Here is a 26,958-nt window from a genome sequence, read left to right as displayed (position 1 = left end):
TGCATCCAAATATTATTTTGTTCTTATTTCACATATGGAACAACAAGGAACAATATTTCTAGTGGTTCTAAATAATACAGTCTTATTATAAAATTTCTATTTTTTTATTAGTATAATTAGTAGCCAAAATATTGTGTGTACTTGCGTGTAAAATCTTTAATCTTTAATCTGGGTTCTTCTACTCATTCTACTCTGAAATCTAACGCAAATATCATATAACATCACATTTGGCGGTATTTCATGAGAGAAAACGATAACGGCGTGTGATTCGTTTCGCGTCTGTCCAATCGAATAACGCGTCGCGCCGGAGAACCGCGAAAAATCAAGATTACGCAGTTGCGAGATGCGGACGCGCCTTGCGGTGACACGCGGCGGCGGTGCGCGTGCGCGGCTCGCGCGCGACGAGCAAAAATAAGATGGCCGACCAAGGAAACAAATAGAGCGCCGTCGTAAATAACACGAGCTGTTCGAAACACGTCCCGAACGTGGGTAACCGCCTGCGTAATCGCACGTGCGTTCGCGCGACGTACGCCCGGTCGGCGCGTCAGCAATCCGCGACGTCCGCTCGGCCGACGGTGCCGCTCTCCGCGTGTTTCCTCTGTGCGAAAAACACGCGCGCGCGCGCGTGCGTGTGTGTGCCCGCACGCACGTACGTACGCACGCACGCTTGCCGCTTTAGCGTCCAGGGTGCCGTGTTCCGTTCGTCATTCTCGCGCTCCAGAGTTTCACCTCCGCTCTCCTCTCGTCTTTGTTTACGCGACGCGCGCGTTGCGCCGCGCCGCGCCGCGCCGGGGGTTGCCGTGAACACGCGGGACCCCACCGCGAGAAAGAGAGAGAGAGAGAGAAAAGAGACTCTTGCCACAACAACGCGAAGACGCCAGCGTCCGGGAGTCGCCAGAATGCGATCGTGTGACACGCATTCGAGCAACACGATCTTCCTCGCGCTGAGCAACCGTTACCCGCGAATCGTCGCCTAGCTCCTCATGCTAGTCTCGTCTTCCGAACCGCTTGGGGCACAGCATGAAGGAGATGCTCGGAGGGTGCTGCGTGTGTTCTGATGAGAGGGGCTGGACTGAAAATCCGCTGGTGTATTGCGATGGACAAGGTTGCACCGTTGCTGTGCACCAAGGTATTCGCCTGAACAAAGAAAGATTATTTTTGATAAAATTATTAAACTTTCATCGTATTGATCATGGAGTAACAAACATTATTGTTTTGCAGCATGCTATGGCATTGTCACTGTGCCAACAGGGCCGTGGTATTGCAGGAAATGTGAATCACAGGAACGTAGCGCTCGTGTGGTATGGAAAACCTTTTTTTTTGGCTTGAGAATGTATTTCTGTTTTTGTCATGGACTAACATTCATTTTAACTTTAATCCTGATTTATAACTTACTTTTTATCTTTTTCTAGTTCTAAGAATTAGGAAAAGGCAAGGAGTAAGTTAAATCGAGATTAAAGTTAATCTAGATTGCTAGAAATATACATAAATGCTTGATATCTATTTCTTTCTTTATTACTACCTATATTTATATAAGATATTGATATATTTATTGAAGTATCTAATTCATATCATTTTGTTGAATGTTTATTATTTTGCTTAAACAGCGCTGTGAGTTATGCCCAAGTCGGGATGGAGCTCTTAAGAGAACGAACCAGGCTGGATGGGCGCACGTCGTATGTGCTCTCTATATTCCAGAAGTTCGGTTCGGTAACGTGACCACAATGGAGCCAATTATATTGGAACTTATTCCCTCGGAGAGATTTAGCAAAGTAAATGTCTCTTTGAGTATGAAATTTACCTATTAAACTCAAATATATACTTCTAATATATTGATAATTGAAATCTTATAATATATTGATTTTTAAGAAAGTCAAATTACTGCACGACTTAAAAAAATATGCTAGAAGGGTTACGCCAAGTGTGCTCCAGTTCTAGCTAAGTGTAGGTTTTGGCTTTCTCTTTCTAATGGCGTTTTTGACTGAAACTTAACTCGTTTCAGGTTTTTTTTTTCTAGAACTGGCCAATCACAGTTATTTTATTCTTTAGAAGAATGATTGTGATTAGCCTTATGATGTCATTAATTGCTTCTGAACCAATTAACCTAGGCTGGTCAAAAACACTATAACTAAAGATTTAGGCTGTTTAGAAAACGTTACTTTTCATACACCATTTTATTCTTGTTCATGAAATGTTAAATAAGAAGCCTGGTTTTTTTCGTGATTTTTGTATGGTTTATCTCTTCTTTTCCTATGGAGTAAAGGAGACCAAAAGACAAAAGATGAACTGTGCAAAAAGTACCTAAAAAAACAGATCTAAGAATAAAATAATATATAGGGCATTTGGGTAATGTTTTTGAACTTTGTTCACATTGCTTAATATCTCCAAAAACTCATTACATTTACAAGAAATCCAGGTATATATTACAGATTTTAAACAGTTTGATATATAGATATAGAATATGTAAGAATAACATGATAACATATGATAATGATACATTTAAAAAAAAAAGACAATCATTAAATATTGTAATTCGAGTATTTTGTGGAAATGGAAAGGAGAAGGTTAGAGAGACTACTTTCTCAGTATGTATTTGAGTTCATCATGTTTGCCATGTCTGATATGACATATGCTGTATTGTGCCTTGTCTCTAATAGAAATTTAATGATTTCAGACATGTTACATCTGTGAGGAACAAGGCAGAGGTAGCAGAGCAAATGTGGGAGCTTGCATGCAGTGCAACAAAACGGGCTGCAGGCAGCAATTTCATGTTACTTGTGCACAGGCTCTGGGCTTGCTCTGTGAGGAAGCTGGAAATTATCTTGACAATGTGAAATATTGTGGTTACTGCCAGCATCACTATTCGAAATTGGTAAATAATTATTAAATGTCTATTACATATGTATTAATTTACGAAAGTTTTTTAATTACTCAAATATAAAGACCAGCTGTGCTTTGAATTAATTGTGTAATAATTTATATAATAGATATAAACATGTATGTAGATATTTATGTAAACATTTATCTATTAAATAAATTATCACATAGTTTATATAAAGATGGAAGAATTGGTTCTCAATGCTGTATATGACAGCTTTTTAAATAACATGTTTATTTTTGCAGAAAAAAGGCGGTAATGTGAAAACGATACCGCCGTACAAACCGATACCCGCCGATAACGGTTCATCGGATTCGTCACCGGAGAAAGAGGCGGAAACGCCAATAAAAGCGTCAAGTGGCAAGCGAAAGAGCTCGAGCTCCAAGTCCAGCGCAAATTCTAAAAGTAAATCTAATGCTAGTCCCAGTTTAGAGATAAATGGCGTTGCGGACGATAACAAGAGCGGTAGTAGCGGTCGTAACACGCCCAAGGATAATTCCACGAGTTCCAGTAGTAAGTTTACGACCTCAAATTTTGTCGAAACTATCGTCACGCAGTCGGAGAGCGTGTTTGGACATGACGGCAGCAGCGGCGGCGCGATCACTACCATCGCCGCGACACCGACTGCTTCCGCGATAAAGACGAATGCCGGCAATTCTAATGCGGGGCACAAAAATACCGGGGGTCAAGGAAAGTCTAATTCGTCGGCCTCCAACAAAACGTCGAGCCATACGAGTAAGAAGAGGAAAACCGGGGCGCGTACGCCAACCGTGATAGGAAACGAGAATTCGAATCAGTCAGCCAGCTCAGAGGCTAGCGGCTCAGTCGTAATGACGGTTAGCTCTATGGTGCAACAGCAAATCGCTTCGGGCAACAACGTACAACCGACAATCACCGAAGCCACTAGTTTAAGCGTAACGACGGAACCGGAAAAATCGAAGAAGGTAAAGATCCTTTTTAACGTCATCGTATCGAATCAATTTCTCTAATCTTTTGATTAAAATCAACTGAACGATATTTTAATAACAAAGATAATAGTTATAATTTGCAAAAATTACCAAAGATTAATATTGAACTAATCACTTAAATAACGCAAATCAGTATATTACATTATGGATTTTTTTATCACCTAACTTACAGAGCAACATTAATTTTAATTTTAATTATATCACGATAACTATTAATGTAATATTAATATAGTTATCATGATATAATTAAATATAATAACATAACTATATTAATATAATATAATATTAATGTGAAATATTTACAATATTCAAAATATGAATATATCTGAAATTGATACAACTTGTTTAGACATGCAATTTCCGAGCGACAAGACTAATCACTTTGCTAGATAAAGATTTTTTTTCCATCACCACAGGCAAAGTGATTTTGATCTGATATGTATGTAACAGGTCAAATGAATAATGAACAAATATTCATTTAGATTTATAAAAAGTTTGTTTTTGCAGTTTAATTAAAATATACGTGTCACACTTCAAATTACCAAAAATTTGAAGATTTTGTAAATTGTTCTATTATCATGTTTCAGTATTTATGTAAAATTTGAGTGTAATTCAGTTATTATATATCAAAATGTTTGCTCTTAATTTCTACATAAAATCGTGTTTTGTAAATTTGATAAGGAAGTAGCTTTATAAAATCAAATTTTTTACATATACTAATTTTATTGAATAGTCGTTTATTTGACTCTGCTTATTTATTTAAAAGTTATATTTATCCACAGCATAGCTCATTTTCGATGCTTAAGTCATTACAAATTAAATGTTTTATTCTTTTTTTTTTGTATCTGATTCATAACTAAAAGATTTGTTTTCCATAGCTCAAGTAGTGCACACTCTCTATATTTGAAGTGAAAGAAGTATAAATTGAAATATTGTGAAAAGGAAAACGTCAGTGTGGCAATAAAAAACAATTAAAAAATTTTTTTTGTTGATAAGGAAACAAAAGACTGAACCTATAAGAAGCCTGCAGTTTTTCAATAATTTCGATAAGCTGATATCATTTTTTTCTATAAAGACAGACACATATTTATTTACCTGATAGGTAAGTTTACCAAGAAGTTGGAACAACCGACCCTAATATTTGTAATCATTTGAATACATATTTATTATTAAAAAAAAAATTTTAAGTCAAGAAGCAGTATAGTAATTAAGAAATTAGAAGTTACATTGTACATTGTATTTAACTCTCAGTTTCTAGACTATCGAAATTTTACGTTGTTCCTAGACTGGGTCTGTAATATCCGAGCGCTTGTATCTCGGAATCAAATTAACGTAAAATTAAAAAAAAATTTTTTTTATTTAACGCCAGACTCAAGAAAAAGAATATGCAATTTAGTTTTTAAATTTAATAGTTTTTTAGCTATTTTCAAAAATATGAAAATACTTTTTGAAAAAAACACCTTTTTTCAAAATTAAATATCTCCACTTCAAATCAAGATAAAAGAACTTTATTAGTGAGCAAACGAAAGGTTTTGAGTTATATTTTAAGGCTGTAAAAGTCGTTTTGTAAAAGTGGTTTATTTCAAAAAACATTTTTTTGGCAAAATGAAAATTAATAAATTTTAAGACTGCACAGTTTTTCGCGTATAAAACGCTTTATTTTTAATTTTTTTATATAAGGTATACACAAATAATAATATACGAAATATTTATGCAAAGATGAGAAATTTATTGGCGTCTCCATAATCTAAAAAAAATACATACAAAAAATACACTATTATCACATTTTTTTGCGAAATTTAGTAAAAATACTATTACTGTTATGTAAATAAATAATTATCTATAGCAATATTTACCTTTGATTTGATTTTCACTAAAAAACTGTTTTTGTGACACCGTTACTAGACTGAGTATGCGAGACCCGAACACAACCTTTTAGTGTAAACACTTCGGCAGTTACGATCCGACTGACCAAGGTCAAGCCACACATTAACAGTGAGGATTCCTAAGATTTTTCCCCCTTTTCCACCTAGCCCTCCCCCTATTTGATTTCGGAGCTATAGCTCATTGAAAAATACGGGTGTGCCATACCAGTCTAGGAACTAAAGGTTAATTATGAAATTATACTTTTCTCTCAATTATGAAATCAATCAAGAACCTTAAGCTTATCGCTAAAATTGATTCCAACCACCACTTTAGAAATTCTGGAGCCTCTTGGAATAGTAACTTTTCAAACATTTGTGATATGTATTCGAACTTAAATTGCCAAATTCCAATCTCAAATCATCACTTTTAGTTGAAATATTATAGTGTTTACATTTATGATTTACTGTAACATTCTTGTTATTATATTTATATTTACTGAAGATGACTTTATTAGAGGACAAAACGTCTGAAAATATTGTAGATTGAAAATTTGTAAACAATAACTATATAATAACATCTAAATCATGCGCTAGTTTGATAGCCGTTGATATGATATGTGATTTGTAATGATATTGTGAAGCCAAAGCATTCTTGAGGCGGTAACGCATTTTCCATCTTCAATTGCAGCTGAAAGTCGAGAGCCCGATTCAGTCGTCATCGAGCACGCCGGTAGCCGCAGAGGCGACCACTACGCCTGTAATAATGGCGGTAACGCAGCCCCAGTCCTCGGTTGTAACCCAGTCGCCGACGACCACGTCGAATAGCATCGTCGTGTCCGTGCCGTTGATCGCCACCTCCCTCGCCGGCGCCACAGTCCAGAGCGTGGTGACGAGCGCGCCGACTTTATATCAACAGGTGCAGCAAAGCAGCATAATCACCACGGCTGCTAACACCGAGCCGCGATCAAGCGCGATACCGAGTACCGAGAGGTTCGTCGCCGAGGATGTGCCGATTAAACGATCTCGGTAAGTCCTCGATCTGTATGGATACGAATTCATTGAGGACGCTCACTCGATAGATCCTCGAAGATTTTAGATCCTTTCAAATAAGTGCAGGTAAAACTTACAGGATTGGGTATAACTTAATATTTTTTTAAACTAAATAAAATTAATGGATTATAAAATTAATTTAATTATGTCAAGTTACATGATGAAGAAAATAATTGCATTAATTTAAATTAAAAACTTATTTTGAAAAGCATTGTTTATAATAAATTAGAATGTAATTTCTTAGTTGTATTACTCAAAACAAGTGGATTACATGATATAAATTTAATATTTTATTTATAAATAAGTACATATAAAATAACGAACATTGCTTTTTTAGATAGCAGTATTTTTTTTTCTTTTACATAGGTAAAGTTTAATTTAGGAAAAAAGTTAATAAAGTTTATCTATTTAAGAATAACTAGTTAACATTATCAACTAATAACTTATTTGTAATTAAGAGTTATGCTTATTAACTTTTTAACTGGTTACCTACCCAACCCTGACAAAAGTACATTCGAGAGAAAGGCAGACAAGAAATCAGGTTAAGTTAATGTGTTTGTCGTAAGTATAATTATGTTACATATTTTTGTGTAGTATCTCTGTCGCAGGGGGACGAATCGCAACAGAGAAATTACATTTGATCAAAGTATAATTAAGTTTTGATGTAAATCTGGAAAATAAGTGACGAATATACGTTTTTCGGTTTTTTCTACCGTTATTGTTGCTACAATAGACTTCATTGAGTTTGTGTAGTGAAAAAAAACTGTGAGGTGACTGTGCACAAAAAACGCGACGCGTGGTGCCTCCTCGAGTTCGCGCTCCGGGGCAGTCGACGTCGTTGAAGGGGGGGGGGGGGAAGGGGACACGCGACTCCGCGTGTGTTTAAAATGGCGGGTGCGATTAGTAAACAAACGGTGCGGGCTAAGGTTCTAACCTCTTCCTATGCCGCGGGATCACGGGCGTTCGCCCACGGGGAAAGGGACGGCTCGTCGCCCGATCGCCATGGATGAACCGGTCGTCCGGGTGCCGCGAGCTCGACGAGTCTCGACGGAAGATGGAGAGTGTTTACAACAGCGCGCGCGCGCGCATGTGTGCGTGTGTGCGCGTGTATATGTGTATTGAGCACGGCAGTTCACTCGAGGTCATTCGGCGACTCGCGCGCGCGCGCGCTGCATAATCGCATCGCGAATTGTTGAGACATGTTTGTGTGTGCGAAGTTTATCGCGATATTGCAGCATTATTGTGAGACGAGGGGATAAAACGAGGGAAGAAGGTGAAAGGAAAAAGGGGTGGAAACGTCGTCGTGCGGTTGGCCGCGTTGACTTCGCTCGCGTACTCGTGACGTCGCGGATGATCGTGGCGAACGGGAGGCGTTGTTGAGGTTATGTTTGTTTTTTCCTCGGCGAGGCGCCTCACGGGCAACGAGCGACGGAAGGGTGTAACGTGACATCGTAAATGGCACTCCGTCGTGACAGCCCGCAGCGTGCGTTGATCCCACTCCTTATCCTTATTTTACTAAACGGTTTGAGAACTGCTTCAGAATTGTGTACTTATCAATGGAATAATTTTTGCCCATGAGTTTAAGTGATAACGGTTTTTTATCGCCACGCGTTTTTTTAGCTAGTTATTGTGTGAAATTATAAATAAACGTTTTGTTTTTCTTTTATGCGAGACGTTTATCAAGTTTTATGTGATTTATCGCGATTTATTGCTAATTGCTTGATGCATTTGTGAACTTTCAGTTCCCAATCGTCGGACAAGCAGGAGAAGCCTCGCAAGCCAAAGCGCGGCTCGTCCGCCAACAACAGTCAACAGTCACTGCCACAGTCACAGACTGCAGCCTCGTCAGTAGTAACTTCTGTCTCCAGTACCACGATTGTGACAACGTCTAAGAGGGGCGCAAGGAACAATCACCAGACCCCGCCGCCTGCCGCCACGGTGGCCCCGGTGCTAGCAACTTCAATCATTCAGGGCCCGGCATCTGCTGCTCCAGTCGGCCACTTCAGTAGCATCAGCAACAGTGGCGGCGGCGGGGGTCTTGTCCCGAACATTATGGGGCCGACCATTAAGGAATCGCCACCCAGCAGCCCTGGATCGGAGAGCATGAGCAGCAGCAGCACGAGCAAACGGAAGAGGAAAACTGCCGCGTCTACGCCCGTCCCGTCTGCGTCGACCACACCTACCACTCTCACTAATGCCACGATAAAGGAGGAGAACAATGTGAAACTGTAAGATTCGCGAATAGAAAATATCTTGGCCAATAAACACAGACAGAAAAAAAGAATTAAATTGACAATCATATACAGATTGATTCTAAACAAATGAGAAAAATTTAGATGATTCTTTAGGGCTGTTTTTCCCTACATTGTTACACTAATGCAATAAGTTAAAGTAAGGCACAATATATTTGTCTTACTTTAATTCATTGTCCTGGGAAGAAACAAGTTTTTTCTCAAAAATTAAAGTTTTTTTTCCATATAAACGTATATTTTTATATCTGAAAAGTTATAATTCTCTAAAGTTGACAATTAGACAAAAATTAGGGAAAATTTAATTTTGTTTTGTTCCTTTTTTTAACATCAACTATAATTTTGTTTTGCTCTTTTATTTTATTCTAAAATTCAGCTTGCAAGTCAAAATCTGTGTCACTTAGCACCGTGCTGTGCGCGATTTTTTTTTTAACTTGAAAACTTGATTTTATGAAAAAACAAGAAATAAAAAGGAATCGAGCTTTCTAATACTTAAAATTAATTTTTTTCTGTGCGAGATAATGAGTGAATGTTCCTTTCTTCTTTAGATTTCAAAATGGAGTCAGTGCACCGCACATGTTAGGGAATCAGTTGAATCCCACTTCGACGATGGCGCAAAAGATGTCAGATACACTTTCGCAGGAGCTTGAGGCTCATTCTATTTTTACAGAGGCGAGTAACTCCAGTACAAACTTGATCGGACCGCAGCTGCACAGTCGAGTAATTGCATCAGTACGTAAAAACATCAAATTGTGTCATATTTAATTCGAACTAATATTGTTAATTGTATAGTATACCAAATTCCATCTTTTTATGAATTGAATTAATGTTTATTTCCATCAATGTAGTTTAATTTTGATTAACTTTGATTTGATTTAACTTACAATTAGTCCTTTAATTCTTAGATCAAAATATTTACTGAAAAAAACGGCAATATATTTTCAAGGAAGTTATTTTTATTCTTGAAAATTATCAATTTTTACGAGAGATTTTATTCATAGTCAAGAAAATGTTTGCAAAACTTCTAAATTTAAATTTTATGTTTTTCTGATAAAATTGTTTTTTACTCGTTTTTTCTTGATAAAAAATTTATTGGCAATAAATATAATATTTACGTACATTCTCTTTACGAATGTTTATAAAAAAATAGTGAAAATTAGGGATCAGAGCTATTATTAAAATTGGCATTGTGTATTTAATTGTCTTTAATTATCTCTAATTATCTTTCGAATTCTTATAAATTCCCAGTGAATTAGATTGATATATTGCAGATAGATCGTTATGTGCTACATTGTTATTATTCTCGCTTTTTTAAAATTATTTGTTAAATTTAATATTTAAAACTAAAATGACTTTTCTTTGTGATTGTATAATTAAAAAACAGATTAAAAGATATAATAAAATTAATTTATTTCTATATTATAAATTTCTTCAATCTTACCTGGAATAAATACAGAAATCCTAGAAAATACAGAACTTCTAAGGATTTTTTCTTTCAATACAAAATTTGAGTAAACTGAACTAGAAAGAAATAAAGAGTTAAATCGAGATTAAAATTAACCTATGTTAGTAAAAATAGCAAATAAGACAATTTTTTAATAATACTTTGTTTTTCTTCTAAACAGATACGATCTAGCCAAGTGGGCATGCCGCCCACTTCGTTTTCCTCGGTCTTCTCCACGAACGGCGGCGGTAGCGGCGGCGGCGGTGGCGGTGGCGGTGGCGGTGGTGGTGGCAGCGGTGCAAGTCTCAGTACAGCCAGTACCAGTGGGACTTTAGGTAGCGGAGCGATTCCGCAAACTCTGGATCAGCTCTTGGAAAGACAGTGGGAGCAAGGAAGTCAATTCCTGATGGAACAAGCCCAACACTTTGACAGTGAGTGTATGAGAGGAAAATATGTGCTTGAAGTTACATGGCTTGACGAGGAGGAGAGATCATGCTTCATTTTTTATTTTTCGTGACAATGTCGAGAAAAGTCGCATGCCATACTTTACGTTACACGTTTGTCTCGTAAAAAGAAACTTATTTTATTTGAAATTTATCAGTTCTGATTGTACTATATTGCTCTGGCCTCGAACGGAGAATAAACGCGTTCAATACTTAGAATGTGAATCAGCAACGTTATCGAAATCTGTTGCAGTTGCATCCCTGCTTTCCTGCCTACATCAATTGAGAGCTGAGAACCTTAGGCTAGAGGAACATGTAAATAATCTCCTGCAAAGGAGAGATCATTTATTGGCTGTGAATGCTAGACTCGCTATTCCGTTGACAACTCAACCTAGTTCACATCCAGGTTAGTTAGATCCAACCACTTTACGATACGATACACTTTCATGTCTCATTCGATTAGTGAGGCAAATAATGATATACATTTTCATTATTTTCAGTGAATAATATACATCCAACAGTGAATCCGTCTCATCCTAGTGTTTCACACTCGGAAGTGCCATCTGGCGCTTCGGCGTCGGTACCTAGGGTGAGCCGCGAACCACGAGTGAACAACACATACATGCCCCACACGAGTTCCAGCAGTCACCCGACGACATTGGAGAATGGTTTACCGCCGGATCCTTCCCCACCCGCAGCCGCTTCTCTCGCTCAGTATCACCGAGGATCGTTGATTGCTCCTCAACCAAGTCCTACAATAAGGTATGCATTTATTCAGAATCTCGTTAATTCTTTGTAAGATTGAATAGTAACTATCTAAAAAGATAAAAATTAATGAATTAAAAAAAAATTTAAATTTAAACTTTAATAGTCAATTTTAAAAAAGTTAATCTTTAACTGTTTAATTTTTAAAATAACATAAGAACTTTAACTTATTTATGTTTTCTTCAAGTTAAAAATTTATCTATGTAAGAGAAGAAAATTATAAAACAAGAAATACATCGCTACATTAAAAACTTTTGTTTATTCTTTCATACAAACTTTCTCAATTTACAAATAAAATATTAAATTTATTTGCCAATCTATATTATAATTGTTTTGAATAATCTCTAACTTTATAAAATTACAAATTCTAATTTATTATAATAATGCTTGGTTATAATAATAATAATAATAATAATAATAATAATAATAATAATACTTTTAAAAAATTGACTTTTATAATTTAAATTTATTTTATTGCGTTAATCTTAACTTAATTTTTAATTAATTTCATTTTTTATTTATATAACTTAACGTGACTAAATTAATTTTATAAAGTATTGACTTTTATTCAATTTTGTGAAAAGTATTGGTTTAACCTTGAGTTTTTAATTAGAATATCTAGAACACTCCAACCTTATACATTTGTTATATTTATCAGCTAAATTGTTGTTATTATACTTCATGTAAATTGTTTTACTTAATTTTGAAAAATTACATTTATTTTTAAAAGATGTACAAAATATTATCAATTTTTATTTAATTGTCAGGGAGAATAATGAAAATTAAGACATAGTATTTAAGGTGTGTAAATATTCCACGCGAATATTATAATTGATTCTCGCGATGAAATCGACAGGCACAGTCCGGCCGGAGGCGGATACCTTCAGGGCCAACCGAGCAACATAGTGTCGCCGGCGCCAGCGAACACCTCTGGTGTAGTACGGAACTCGTCTGTCACACCAGATCCATTGCGTGGAGTGCCGAGGTGAGTGAATAGTATCCTCTTCTCATTCTATCATATATCAATCGTCTATACTATACCAGAATGGTAATTAAATTTCAACATTTTTTATAGTTCAACAATTTTTTATAGTCCAAACATTTTTTATAGTCCAAAATTCAACATTTTTTATAGTCTGTGATTTATTTTGTATAATTAGTGATAAAAATCGGCATTTTTCATTTAAAAAATGGCAAAAACTGGTCTTTTCTATTGGTCTTTCTATATAAAATAAATCCAAAACAATGTGTGTGTGTGAAAGAGTGTTTCAAATTAAAAAAAAAATTTGGATCCAAATTTTATCCCAACTATAAAATCGATAATGGATTAGGAATCGATGTAGTAATTTTTTTATTACAAAATGTTAAATAATAACAATTAAAATCTTTTACTTATATAAATCTGTTTTACAATTAAACAAATTTATGTTTTTCTCATTAAACTAAAAAAATTAACGTATTAAAAATTTAGTGACATTTATATTCAACTTTTTTTATTAAAAAATGTTACAAATTAAACTTAAAAAAGGCTCTAGTATTACAATGTTTTATTATTATTAATAAAAAGCATAATTTATTATAGTTTTTCCCACCTATTGAAATTTTGAAATTTAAATATTAATATATAAAAATTAAATTAAAACATTATAAATACGTATAATTATATAGATTTATAGTTATGCGTACATAAATATATATAAATATAAATTAATATTAAATTTTGCACGTATCTAGAAGTTTTGTCAAGAATCTTGTTGAAATGCTGTCTTCGTATCTGCTTCAAATCAAGTATTTGATATTCTCTATTTTTTTTATTTTTATCTCATTGTTATGGACATCATTTTCATGCGTAATGCATTGGTTGCCAGATCGGCGTCTCAGTCGTCGAGCAGTTACATGCCATCGATGTATCAGCCCACTATGTCCAGCCTCACCAGCAATCAAGTGAGCAGTGTTCATAATCTTCATTCGCATGGACCGTCGCCGACTAGCCATGGGCCACCGGGCAAGCCTAGCTGAAGGTAGATACAAGCTCGACCTGACAGTCACAAGACTTAATTATTAAAACAAGATTTATTGCCACATACGTTATTCACAACATCAATGGATCCAATCCCACCGCAAAAGAGACCTAACTGCACTTCTTCGACGAGATGTACATTTTTCTATAACATGTTTATGGAATTTTTTTTAGAAAGAAAACCTCTTGATAAGAAATGTCACTTTAGTCCTGTCGGTTGCAGTTTACAATATACAAACATATATTTCGATTTGTATCTTTGTATTTTTTCACAAAATATCTTAAAGTTGTTACATACATACATACATACATATACATATATATCATATAAATAGTGTACAGATTTAAATATTTTGCACGTATTTGATAGAACAATTTTTTCGTGGATCTCATTGAAATGCTGTGTTCATGTATACATCAAATCACCATAGTTCTTTTTGTTATCTTTCTATTTTTAAATTTTTTTCTTGTTAAACTTTTATATTTATGAGCTATATATATATATATATATATATACACACACATTGCAATTGCAACAATATATTGAAGGCTCAAATGGGATGCGTGCGTGCGTGCGTGCGTGCGTGCGTGTGCGTGCGTGCGTGCGTGCGTGCGTGCGTGCGTGCGTGCGTGCGTGCGTGCGTGCGTGCGTGCGTGCGTGCGTGCGTGCGTGCGTGCGTGCGTGCGTGCGTGCGTGCGTGCGTGCGTGCGTGCGTGCGTGCGTGCGTGCGTGCGTGCGTGCGTGCGTGCGTGCGTGCGTGCGTGCGTGTGTGTGTGTGTGTGTGTGTAATAGCGTAAAAATGACAATTCAACACGAAGAAGCAGTTTGGAAAACTTATCTCGCATATTTCTTTAATAATAAAAACATTTTATCATAAAACAAATTATCAAATTATATTAATTTTGGTAGAATACTAATGTAAGTTAAAATTACATTATTATTGGAACGTTATAACATTATAAAAATTAGGATTTTTTTTTCTTTAATTGCAAAAATAGGCATGTTTTTTTGAGACATATTCTTTATCTCTTCTTGTAGGCATCATCATCATTGAACAGCAAATCCACAGATGTACAAATCTTAGATTGTAAGTTAATCTATCGCGTTAAATAGCAATAATACAGTAAGTGTACATTCTAACGACGATAACTGCGCGTATTTCTGGTGGTGCGACAAAAGGATACGCGAAGTTTTGCGAGAAATTAAAAGAATGAGAAGAATTAATAAAGAACACCGGAGATTGTGCGTGCGAAAGGAGAGAAAACTGATTACATTAATTTCGATGAGTTTGTTGTACATACCACACACAACGATTCCTGTTATATCCAAATATTCTGTCTTACAGTTAAGAATCGCAGTTTTAAAGCCGATATGCTTTTTACTTGTACAACTTTCCGGTTTCTTTAGCGTACCACCGTTGAAATGATGCCGCAGCCTACATGTACTATGACAATGATAATATCAAGTGCAACCTATTTCAAAGCTAATTTAATTGTATATTCTGATCTTATATACACACGTAAAAAAAGGAGAATGGGGAATACCCAAATATGTACAAGACGAGCACTGCCTTTCGCCAACAAGAGCTGTGAAGTAGGTTGGTCGCAATTCGACATTTTTTAGAATATCATGATCGTTAAACTTCATCTGCCGTCCCTTCTTCCCATTTCTCCTCTCCATTCAACTTCTCTTTTTCAAATCTGTAGATTTCATCGATACTTTGTCATTATGCATAAATTCTTGAGGATTGTGTACAGAAGATATTGTGCCATCGTTTGATCTATGAAATTACACAATATTCCCACTATCATTATGTTAACTATTGTATTATTTGATTAATAGAGCAAGGGTTTCGTGATCGATAATATTATTTATACTTCAGTAACATTTATAGGAAATAACCTTAGAATTGCACATATATGATATAATTTGTATATCAAAGTTCTATATTAGAAAAAAATCAATTTAATTGAACAATTTATTCATATAATTTCTCTTCACTTAAATTTATGAATGAATTAAATTCTCCATTAATTATTTAATTCAATTTATTTAACTTATTATAGAGCAGTGAATTGTGCATCTACACTTTGTACGAAAGATACAGGTTTTAATTTAATTAAACAGAAAATATCTGACTTTTATTTGATCGCTAGCTTTTGGAAAGTAACGATAAACCACCAAGAATATCTTGAATATCCTCTCTAATTAGATTGTTCCGAATCAAACTGTATATCTGTGAAATGCAAAAGCGTATATAACAAATGCATTCAATTGCTACACTTCTAACAATAAGCTATGGACTAGAGAAAAAGATTTAATTTAGGACCTTAGGCTATATTAAATCTAAGGACTTGAAGCAATATTAATCTTGGAATGCTACTATGAGTGAATTTTCACCAAGTGTTGATTAGTAGCTAAAATTTTTATTATTAAATTTTGGTAACTTAAAATTTAATAAGATTTTTTACATTAATTTTCTAAATGTAAGTGAATTTTTAATATTATGGAAGTAGAATTGCATTCAACTTCATGTGTTTGATTATTTTCACCTTCAATACCTAAATAGGTAAAAAAGTGAATAGTATTAAATCATTCTTCATTATGAATTTTTTGTAAAGTTGTAAAACTGATAAAGCTATATGTTATTCAATTTTACCTTTAACCTTTTCAGAGGCATACTTTTTTCTAGAAATTATGTCGGATAGATCTTGTATCTGTATGTTTTGGATTATGCTGAAACCGAATCAAAGTCAAAATTAAAAAATTTTAAGTGGTGGATCTAATATGGCGAACGTTGAACATAAAACTTTCAAAATTGGGGGATAAAAAAATATAGCTGTATTTTACACAAAATTTACAATAAAAAAGGTCTCTTTCGGTTTTCTGCTAAAATGCATAATGTTTCAGAAAAAAATTTCCTGGAATGATATTCTTGAAATCATTTTATTCAATTTTGGACATAATTCTCCCTTTTTGCATTACCCAGAACTAACGACGAGGATGTGGAGAAAAACTAGTTATAAAATGTCAGATTTCTCTCATGAAATCAAAATTTTTCATAACTATGATCCGCCATTTTGAGCTGGCATTTTAAATTATTAAATTTTGATTATAAATATAATGAATAACTCAAAAAGAATCCATTTAACTTTCTAATCTAAAGTAAAATTACTACCAAATTTCAATTTTATAACGCTAATTTATTATTTGTCATAACTTTTATCCGCTATTTTGAATTTTGCTTTTTTTCAGATTATTTTCATAATCGGCAACCCAAATAACCATAAGGTACGAAATTTTATATAACTGACTTATAAATTAAGTGGATAAATTAATTTTATATGCTAGAAATAGCATTTTGCAATATATTTTGTTAAATAAAAAATAATAACAATATATGTTCTCCAACTTCAACTTAATATGAATTAGTCATTTCTAGAATCTAATATTATGATCTGGAAATTTATTTACATTTGAGAGGTTTCTAGAACGAATTTATCGTGAAAAAAGTATTTTTCGTCATTGTTTATTTATTAACAATTGCAAAATGCATGATTGGTGCCAAACTTATTGTAGTGTATAGTTCTAACATAAACAAATATAGAACAATTTATTTCACGATTATACGATGTACCTCGGTTATATTTAAAAAATCGAAGAAAATGAGAAGTATATTTTCCACCGCTCCTGAAAGGGTTAAAATATTCAGTTATTCTAATATTTCGCAATTTATAACGTAATATAAATAAATGTAAACAATTCTTAATTATATTAGTATTAATATAAGAAAAAAATGACTAGCATTCCAAGATTAAGTGTAAGGTGAAAAAAATTCTGAATTTTATAAAACTTGGTTCACGCTGGGCTAGGGCTAACAAACGAGAATCGTAAAAGAACTCTTTATAGCGATCTTACACAATTAATAATACTATCAGTATCAACAAATACGGACAATATTATCGATCGTTATTCTTTAATAAATTAAATAAATTGAATGAAATAAATAATTAATCAGTATTCCGTATACATTAAAGATAATGTATACGCAATCAACGGCCCGTAACGTCTAAATTTGATTCAAAGCATAAATGAAGAATAAACAATTATTAGCGCTAAATTGTTCAAATATATGACATGGAATAATATATATTTTTTGTTTTTACATATCAGTTTTAAATTTAGTTACTATATAACTTCGTTCAAAATTAACTCGTTATAAATTTAGTTGCATTTTTTCCTGCTATGTCAATTTATAGAACAGGATTAACCACGAGAGTAATAAATTTTAATTGTATTGTAGATTACAATGTATTTATAGCAGTTAAAAATTTTATTTTCTCGTAATTAGATTTCATACAATTGTCTTACAGTTAAAGAATTGTGGCTGCAATGTAGTAAAAAATTTCAAACAAGGTCGAACTACGGCACAGATCTTGACAATGCAAATATTAAAAAATTTGTGAATATTTGTGCGATACATATTATATATGTATATGTATATGTATTGAAGTCGCAATACGCGCGAATAATCCTGTAAAATATGGGATGCACGATAGTATAAAATCGGAACTACATTGCTTAAGGATGATATAATATGCGTATGTGTCGGAATTGAAGTTGATTTGTTTCGCTGCGTTTTCCACGAAGGTTTTCCTTCAATTTTCCGTTCGCACTATTATTGTTTACTGATTTCTGAGAATGTGCGACGCTGTTGTGCAAATCGCAAAATCAAAAGTGCTAGACAGTAGAACATTTTTAGAAGATAAGACTTGCTAAAGAAAAAAAATGTAAGGTATTCCGCTCAAAGGCTACGGTATATATAATAAAATGTAGCTTGTTTATAAGTCAGCGATGAAATTTGCATGTGATACCGCAAACAAATCACACAAAATGGCACGCAATGTAAAACGACAGTTTTAGTAAAGGGAGGGGGAAGAAAAGAGGATCGACGAATGTTGCGATCGGCCGAATGCATAATTCATGAATAAGCGCCTCGTGTCGTTAAAATTCGGAAAAATGAAAAAAGAAGAATCGTATTCGTAGATGTTTTTAAAAATGAAGGGGGTCCACTCGTAGGATGACACGTTCCATGCTGTCGCTTTATTTTTGCACCGTGGTTACGAGCATAATACGAGATTTCTCAGCCTCGCAAAACTAGTTAAACGAATGGACTATATAAAAATATAATGATATACATATGTTCGAATTCGTCGTACAAAACTGAAATTTTCCCGAGACCACCTACCAGCAATTATGATTTGTATTGTTTGTCGAGCGGCATAGAAGAAAATCTAGGGACTGACTGATTATATTCTACCACGTTGTGTTCTTTATCGTAATCTGACGATGTGTTCTCCAAATCAGTGTATCCCGCAATTTTCTCGCATTTTTTATTATTTTTTTTTTTTTTTTTATTTATGAGACTTTATTTACAAGACACTAGATGTAATGCATTAATTACATAAAAGTATTAGCTCGCATTGACTCGAACACGTTTAGGGTGGTTGAGGGACGATAGAATATAAAGATAATAAAAGAACATTGATTATGTACTGTCAACTAAAATTTGTAAGTCCGATTAGCGATTATAGAGAGATGGGATTTTTAAGCGAAAGAGAAAGCTCTAATTAGGGATTTTAGATTTATAAATTGTATGATAAAATTAATATTGTATATTCGACGAAAGCGAAGTATGCGGAAAGGAGAGGAAGATAGACATGAAAACACCAAACCTATAGCTTATCACCACTCAGGGAGAATCAGTTTAATTACGCAAAATTCTGCCGAGTTTTCCTTGTGGGCGTCGATTATGCGCGCGAGTACATAACAGTTGTCGAATTGTTGTGCATTCTCGAGACTCACGTTGTTTTGGCTTTGTTACCGCAGTGGTGTTTTTTTTTCCACGATTGCAAAATAGTTCACTCAAAAGTATTTAATTTAAACTTGTTTCTGTCTCTGTTCTTTAAATACTTAAAGTTTTAGTTTTAAATGGTATTTAGATTTAAAATACTAAAACGGTTAAAACTGATATCTTTAACATCTTTAAACATTTTAATATTTAAATAAACACTATTTAAAACTAAACAGTTTTTAAGTGTTTAAAAAAACAGAGATAAAATATTTTTAAACATTTCTTTTATTGCGTATACATTTAATATAGAGATATTTTTTTCAATTTTTGTAATTAAGACACCTTTCCATTATTTATCTCTACGTGAATTTGAAAGTTCTGCTTGATGTGTGTTTCGTAAACATTTTTGTGGATTCGTATTTTGTATGACAAAAAAAGTGTTTTTTGTAATGAAAAGTTCTTCAAATTAAGAGCCTCTCAAGAATGCACGATAAGAAGTATTGAACTCCAAACAATATGTATTACTCGTACTGATTTGGTGACTTTCATGATTGACGACCTTGTCGAAAGTTCGCTAGGATTTCCAAAAAGAAAGAAAAAAAAAACAAAAAAGGGGAGTAAAAATGCGTGATTTTGCGACGCGACATCGCGTTTATATTACTGAAGAGTATTTTATGCATTATTATCAATATAGTCGATTGTATCGTTAGGGGATATATTATATGTACGGTACGCGAGGGAATTACAGGAAATAAAAACGGCGAGGTATGTACGAGCAGTTGTATAATATCCTAGTAGAAAAAGACGAAGGATAAGAGAGACAAAAAGAAAAGAAAAAATTTGAAATCACAGAGCAGTACGACGATATTTTTTCACAGCTGATCAGTGCCAAATTTTTTCAATCGAATCATTGAAACTTTTCAATTTCTTAGGCTCTCGAGTCGAGGCGTACATGTAGAAGACTTAGAAGAGAACCCGGCGATATCGCGAAACGAAAGAAAGGAAAAAACCAACTATTTGCACATCTATTTAATCATCGACACGGATTCGATCGTCATCTTCATCGCATCGTGTGTGTGCATGCATGTGTGTGTGTGTGTATATATGAGTCGGTGAGACTTTTCTTTCCCTTCGAAACTGCGAGCGTCGATCACTTTTTTTTAATTTTCCTGTTAATTATACTATTATAAATCTGTTCGTATTGCTTGACATCGCCACAAATTTTTACACTTAAAATGAAAAATGTACAGTCAGGAGTTTTAAAAAAAGCGAAGATTCTAAGCAAAAGGTGCAAGCAGCACGAACGGGCCTCATGTCATGTCATTTTTGCCAGATAGTGCAAATAAGAAAAGAGAAGAGAATAGAATGGGAGTCGATCGGTTGTTTCTGCATTTCTGTGTTCAATCTTCAACTGCCAGAGATACAAAACAAAGCAATTGTGTTCCTAATCCAAGAATCGGCTCCTCGCATCCGCGGGTGTTAAATTAATTAGGTAATTTTGTTTTTTTTATATGTCCAAAGTCTTCTCCGACAGCGCGCGGAGAAGATGAAAAAATTCATCATTGACAGTCACATCAGCGTGGCGATTTGTGCGCGTAAACTTTACTTTCGTAGATAAGACCTTATCTAAGAGCGATGCGTTAAATCTTATGTAATGGACACTTTTTACCAAATAAATTGTCACTTTCCGAGTACGACTATATTTTCACGATTATGTTCCCGAGATTTAGGAAGAGGCATCTTTTCGAAAAGCTTGTATTTTCTTCGCGCGACTTTTCGTCATTTTGCATCGCGCTTGATTCTGCGTAAAGCATTCATTTATCTTTAATCCTTTCTTTTATCAAACAAGTAATCTATACAAAAATATTATTTGTAAAAAATACAGATAATTTTTTATTAAGTACATATTAGTAAGTTAATTGCAATTTGACCAAAATTCTTAAATTTATATTAAACCATTATATTTAAAATGTATTCTAAATGTTTTGCATTCGTGTTCTCGTATTCAATATCGAATTCGATTATCGAAGTTACATGTTTAATCCTTTCTTGATTAAACAAAATGAGGGTTCACAATTCAATAAATTCGCCATTTTTTAAATTTTATTCTGCGATATAATTCGAACAAAAAATTACGATACAATTTTATAATGTAATTATGCATATGAGGCATGTAATAAGAGAAAACTAAACAGTCGAAACAAAATCCACTTCAGGAATTTTAAAATTCTCCTTATTTTCTCGTGTGATAATCAAATTTTGACAGTACAGTTGATATGTATATATTTACACCCATTTGCTGAAAATTATTGGAATTAGTTATTAAATGGGTACTTTCCTTACATATATAAATTTATTAATTGTGAATTAATCATACATAAAAACGTCAATGAATGTAATAATCAACTAGTGGCTTTTACGCAGAAAATATAACAAAAATATAGCTAAATAAAGTGATGCTCGAATTTCTTGGCACTAAGTATACTAAATTATCTTAAATTATATTTTAATATAGAAAAGTCGCAAATACTAGCATATTACTTTGTTTTTGGATATTTCTTAAATAAGAAATGAAATAAATTAAAACATAAATACAAACTAGAAAGCATCTTTTATTAATATAATAATATTTATAATACTGTTTCATATTTATAATGATTGTTTTCGTTTCGACATAATTCAAAACAGCTGAGAAAACGAACTCTAAGGCGACATACGTATACAATCAAAATATCAATAAATATTTTTTTATAGATTTATACACACATCTTACCTTAATCATGTTGTTTTGCAGGTTTTCCTAAGCAAGCTTTTTTCGTGTCATCAATTTGAATACATTTATACAACGCGACGATGAAAGTAAGAATTACAACCAGGTGAGGGTAAAATTATTAATTTTGACGATTTCACCATACTAATGTTACCAGATTCTCTTTCTTATCTCACGGTGCACAGCGATTTTATTTTTTTAACTATACAACAAGAAAAATATGGTTTAAAAAACTTAAAATATTTTGTAAATAAAATTTAAAAACTTTAGATTAAAAAAATACATTTATATGGGAGAGCCCCGATTGACCACGTTCCAATTGACTACAACTTTTCTAATTGGCGGTCTAACAGAAAACTTTCATTGCTGTAAATCGTGGCTGAAAAAACTTTGTATTCAACTTACAATACTTTTTACAATAAAAAATTCAATTTATAAAGGCCATTGCGCGTACATTTTCTTAATCGTAATCGTAAGAAATTGAGCAATACGATTGGTTAATTCAGTCGGTTGCGACTAATTTGAGCAATATGATTGGTCGAAATCTTATGATTACGATTAAGGAAATGTACATACGTGCAATGGTCTTAACTCGATTTATAAGATTTGAAAAGAAAATTAAGATTATCAATCATTGATAAAACTTACATAGAAAGTAATCAGGTCCTTCACCAGACATTCAATTTTTTACAGAATAAGACTCAAAAATAGACTTGTAGTCATTAAAAAGATGTTTATTGTAAAAAATGTGCAAATCATCAATGGTAATGTATTGATTTATTTAAATTATTAGGACTTTTTAGTTAGATATTTGTTAACCGAGTTGTTAACTGATTTGTCTGAATTTTAACAACTTTTCCCTCGACTTTTTCCACGACCTCTTTCTCGATTTTTTCCTCGACTTCTACCTCTTTTTATTTGTTCGTGTTCTTTTTCCTTTATCGCATGTTGTAATTTTTCTTGATGTAATGTCACCTGTGTTTCAAAAGATTTACGACCTCTAATTGACACTTTTCGTCGTTTTGGAGATATTGAAATAATGTCAAATGGGGAAATGTCACACGATATAGATGGTTGTGGTTCAACAAATATTGTAGAGCAGGAAGCTTTGTTCAATGTATCGCTGTCGACAGAAACAGTTTCATTTGATGCGCATAAGTGCGCTTGAGTTCGAGATAAAATTGAAACATTTTCAGATTGTGTTTCTTCTTTTATTTCTTTATTTTCTTCTCGAAATGTTAAATAATTTGCATTAAAAAATACATTGCGATTTGGGGGATATACTCCTGTTTCTCTAAAGCCATTGATAGCAATTTGAGCGGTTTGACACTTGATATAAGCACGGCCAAATAAATTCATAACATTGTAATGAGTAATCGGCAGCCCTGTTATACGTATCCACGTTTTAACTTGTTCTAAGTAGTATGTTTTTAATGGGTCCATAAAAGACTTATCTAACGGTTGAAGCTTGTGTGTTGTATGTGGAGGAAACGAAATTATTTTTATAAATTGTTCTCTAGAAAGATTTATTAAATCAATATTTTTGACATAACTATGACATCCATCAAACAGCAGCAAGACAGGATCATCTTTACTTGGTTTGGTTTTGGAAATAAAATGTTTCAACCATTTGGTAAATAAATTATTTTGTACCCACCCTGATGGATGTATATCACCGATTGAACTAGGAGGGGCACCTTTCATTAATATGTTTATCGTATTATTATTCTTTTCTGGAAATATAATCATAGGAGGAATGAATGTTCCAGCAGCATTCATCGAGGAAATGACTGTTATTAAAGAGTTTCTTTCTGCTAATGTTATCGCATTGATCTGACGTGTTCCTTTCCGTACGATGATTTGAGGTGTCTTGCTTGGAAGAACGGTTAAACCCAACGCATCAACGTTAAAAATACGATCTGCTGGATAATTGTATTCATTAAAAGCAGCGTCCAATAAATCAAAAAACTTGTTAACATTTGTTTCATTAAATCTTTCCTTTCCAGCAAAAGATGTTTTTGTACGTTTACAATGCAATAAGCTAGGATGTCTTTGTAAAAAATAGGTAAGCCATTTCTTGCCGGCCATCCCATTAAAAGGATGCTTAATGTCGTTTTTAATGGCTAATTGTAATGCCAAATAACGTAAATCATTTCTTGTCAGACCATAAAAAAGCTTTTCCATTGTCAAACAGTACTCAACAAGCTCCTTTTCTAATTCAACATTAAACACAGGACTTCTTCCTATTTTACACGACATAGCCTCTTTAGGAGAACAATATTTCATATTAACTAATCGTTGTAATGTAGATTTTGGTACATGCATCTTTTTCGATGCTTTGTGCACTCCCATTTCTTTATTACGAACAGCTTCTATTGCTTTTGCCATGTTTTGCGGATCCCATTTTCTGCGGGTCTGTCTTTGTGGCATTAAGTTTTCCTTTTCTTTTCCTTTTATAGAAGTCATCTATACAAAATATCTCAAGTTAACAAAAAATAAAGTAATGTAAAGCTCTAACAAATAAATCAATTAAAGAAATTTGTCAATAAAAGTTGTTTTTCGATATTTGCTCTGGTGTTTAGCTTTATTAATATTCAAAAATTAATCGAAAGGAACTCAAATGTTTCGATCTCAGTTTGAATTCTCTTTAATGTAAACTACATATCTTATAATTTGCACTGTTACTTAAAATTTGTATCAATGTTAAGCTCATATAAATTACATATCTTGAGAGAGAGTACATATGTAGGAGACATACCTGTTGTGATTATATAAAAATGTAGATTATATAAAAATGCAGGCACGTAGTCCAAGTGATGTGTCAATCTTCTTTAAAATTCTTAAACAGATTACAATTTATTGGCAAGTTTAACAGTAAAATCTATCATATGTGAAATATAATATATATTCCTACATTCCTACAACTTTTTCACTTCAACCCACTCACTATATTAATATTTTTGGCACTTTATTAACTTATACAAGAATATGTTGCGTCTAACACTATTTTCCTTGCCTTAAGTTAAGATATTAAAAAAAAATCATAAAATATCTATCAACATTACAGTTGAAAATCTTGTTGTTATTTGGTAAACATTATTTATGGAATATCTCATTTTTAATCAACTTTAAAATGCTCAAGAAATTTTGTCGTCTTGTATTTCATTTCTTAACAGTAACTAATATTTGATTGTGCGGGCATAAAGCTTGATAATTATTTAGTTTAAACCCATCACCTCAAATTTTGATATAATTATTAAATTTCTTTTATCACTTATTCTTTTTAAGAATAAGAATAGATGGAAGAAACTTTTAGAAATTTCTACTCTTAGCTTGTTATACTTATTTTCACCTTTATAATTCCATACTCCAGTTCATTAGACCATGTTTTTATCGCCTTCTCATTCTAATTGATATTTTTAAGCTTGTAATATGAGAATTAGGAATGACACAAATAGATAAGACAATGCACGAAAATAGAGGAAAAAAAATATTAGGAAAATATTAAATGGTGGTCCACCGGATCAGTAGCAAACTAGAGAAGTAGATGTTAGGATGCGTTCTTCTTCTTCTTTCTTTCTCCTGGATGATTTTCTGTCTCTCATGGGAAGGATGCATTCCGTTTCATGCATAATGCATCGTTCATTCTTGTTGTTTGTCAAACGATAAATAAGGATGAACAAATGCATTTTGTGCGCGTGAAATGGAACATACTCTTATTTTGTGTTAGATGTCTCAGACTAACATATACAATTGAAAGGTTAATTTTTATATTGGGGGCGTTTGGTAAAGCAAATCTGAGGCGTCTGGAGGCTCTGTTGACACATTCTTTGTTATTTACTGAAATTGAATAAAGATAGAGGGCCGGTTGTTCCAATTTCTTGGTAAATTTACCTACCAGATAAGCATGTGTCTATCCTCATTTCTTTTCTTAAATAAATAAAGACGAACATATATTTACTTGATAGATAAGTTTACTAAGAAGTCGGAACAACCGACCTAGAATGAGGTAAAAGAGCACTCCGACGTCTCAGATTTGCTTTGCCGAACACAGTAATTATATACCTTACCTTGATATTCTAATATTTTCTAATAGTGTGGCAAACAGCTTTATTTACGTCAGGTCTGTATAAACTCAGCTCACAACTCACCTCACAACTCGTGTCAACTCGTGTCCTCGTAATGCTAATGGTTTGTTCGCGTCGCCATGCTCCGATATGCTCCTACTCACTCCAACGCATTCTAATAGGTTGGCGTCATCGGAATCAACGTATTGGAGTGCGTTGGGGTGAATAGAAGCATGTTGGGGCATGTGACGCGAACAAACCATAAGACTCCATGTATGCGGTGAGTTCCGGCAAACGCATGCGGTGACCAATCAGAATTCAAGCGCTTGCTGTGATTTGTCGGAACTCGACCTGCGCCTGGTTGCTGATTGGTCACCGCATGCGTTTGCCGGAGCTCACCGCAGACATGGGGCTCGATTCTTGAAGTCATTCGCAAGAGAAACGTATACGCAAATACTCGCTCTAACAGAAAGTTGTAAGTTTATTGGTTAATAGCCATACAATAGCCAATAAATTTCCAACTTTTCTGTAAGATCAGAATTTGCGAATACGTTTCTCTTGCGAATGAATTCAAGAATAGAGCC

The 26,958-nt window shown here is 33.6% G+C and overlaps 2 protein-coding genes and 1 long non-coding RNA gene across 11 annotated transcripts; 1 reads left to right on the top strand and 2 right to left on the bottom strand.

Annotated features, from left to right (window-relative positions):
* Nucleotides 1-391: 391 nt before the first annotated feature.
* Nucleotides 392-21,231, top strand: LOC105839309 (protein AF-10). 2 transcript variants are annotated; one of them, XM_012685516.3, is made up of 14 exons: nucleotides 392-1,129; nucleotides 1,222-1,301; nucleotides 1,608-1,772; nucleotides 2,675-2,872; nucleotides 3,124-3,822; nucleotides 6,400-6,737; nucleotides 8,504-8,989; nucleotides 9,559-9,742; nucleotides 10,636-10,885; nucleotides 11,151-11,303; nucleotides 11,398-11,659; nucleotides 12,519-12,647; nucleotides 13,531-13,683; nucleotides 16,939-21,231. In XM_012685516.3, the coding sequence occupies exons 1-13, from the start codon at nucleotides 1,021-1,023 to the stop codon at nucleotides 13,679-13,681; spliced, it is 3,204 nt and encodes a 1,067-aa protein (XP_012540970.1). In that variant the 5' UTR covers nucleotides 392-1,020; the 3' UTR covers nucleotides 13,682-13,683; nucleotides 16,939-21,231. The 2 variants fall into 2 exon arrangements, with proteins under 2 accessions (XP_012540970.1, XP_012540969.1); XM_012685515.3 differs by having other exon boundaries at nucleotides 14,722-21,231.
* Nucleotides 13,315-14,319, bottom strand: LOC114255315. Its single transcript, XR_003626596.2, has 2 exons — nucleotides 13,750-14,319; nucleotides 13,315-13,677 (listed from the first exon to the last, which is right to left on the bottom strand). It is a non-coding gene; the product is annotated as an uncharacterized LOC114255315 (long non-coding RNA).
* LOC105839310 (tigger transposable element-derived protein 1) lies at nucleotides 14,665-26,589 on the bottom strand. Of its 8 annotated transcripts, none has more exons than XM_036292671.1 (5): nucleotides 26,459-26,589; nucleotides 25,066-25,146; nucleotides 22,591-24,773; nucleotides 22,311-22,509; nucleotides 21,623-21,836 (listed from the first exon to the last, which is right to left on the bottom strand). In XM_036292671.1, exon 3 carries the CDS (start codon nucleotides 24,771-24,773, stop codon nucleotides 23,154-23,156), a length of 1,620 nt encoding a protein of 539 aa, XP_036148564.1. In that variant the 5' UTR covers nucleotides 25,066-25,146; nucleotides 26,459-26,589; the 3' UTR covers nucleotides 21,623-21,836; nucleotides 22,311-22,509; nucleotides 22,591-23,153. The 8 variants fall into 8 exon arrangements, with proteins under 8 accessions (XP_028049435.1, XP_036148561.1, XP_036148564.1 ...); XM_036292672.1 differs by having other exon boundaries at nucleotides 22,591-23,823; nucleotides 23,965-24,773; nucleotides 25,066-26,550; XM_036292667.1 differs by having other exon boundaries at nucleotides 22,591-22,686; nucleotides 22,956-24,773; nucleotides 25,066-26,549.
* Between the last annotated feature and the right edge of the window lie 369 nt (nucleotides 26,590-26,958).

The sequence above is a fragment of the Monomorium pharaonis genome, chromosome 10 (assembly GCF_013373865.1).
Source record: "Monomorium pharaonis isolate MP-MQ-018 chromosome 10, ASM1337386v2, whole genome shotgun sequence".
Lineage (NCBI taxonomy): Eukaryota > Metazoa > Arthropoda > Insecta > Hymenoptera > Formicidae > Monomorium > Monomorium pharaonis.
This window is presented reverse-complemented; position numbering and strand designations above follow the sequence as displayed.

What these genes read in the sequence shown, in the direction of transcription:
- LOC105839310 (XM_036292671.1), bottom strand. Translation starts at nt 24,773, where the DNA reads ATGACTTCTATAAAAGGAAAAGAAAAGGAAAACTTAATGCCACAAAGA.
- LOC105839309 (XM_012685516.3), top strand. Translation starts at nt 1,021, where the DNA reads ATGAAGGAGATGCTCGGAGGGTGCTGCGTGTGTTCTGATGAGAGGGGC. An exon ending in AGCATCACTATTCGAAATTG is followed by an intron (nt 2,873 to 3,123) that starts GTAAATAATTAT and finishes TTATTTTTGCAG; the next exon opens with AAAAAAGGCGGTAATGTGAA. An exon ending in ACAGTCGAGTAATTGCATCA is followed by an intron (nt 9,743 to 10,635) that starts GTACGTAAAAAC and finishes TCTTCTAAACAG; the next exon opens with ATACGATCTAGCCAAGTGGG.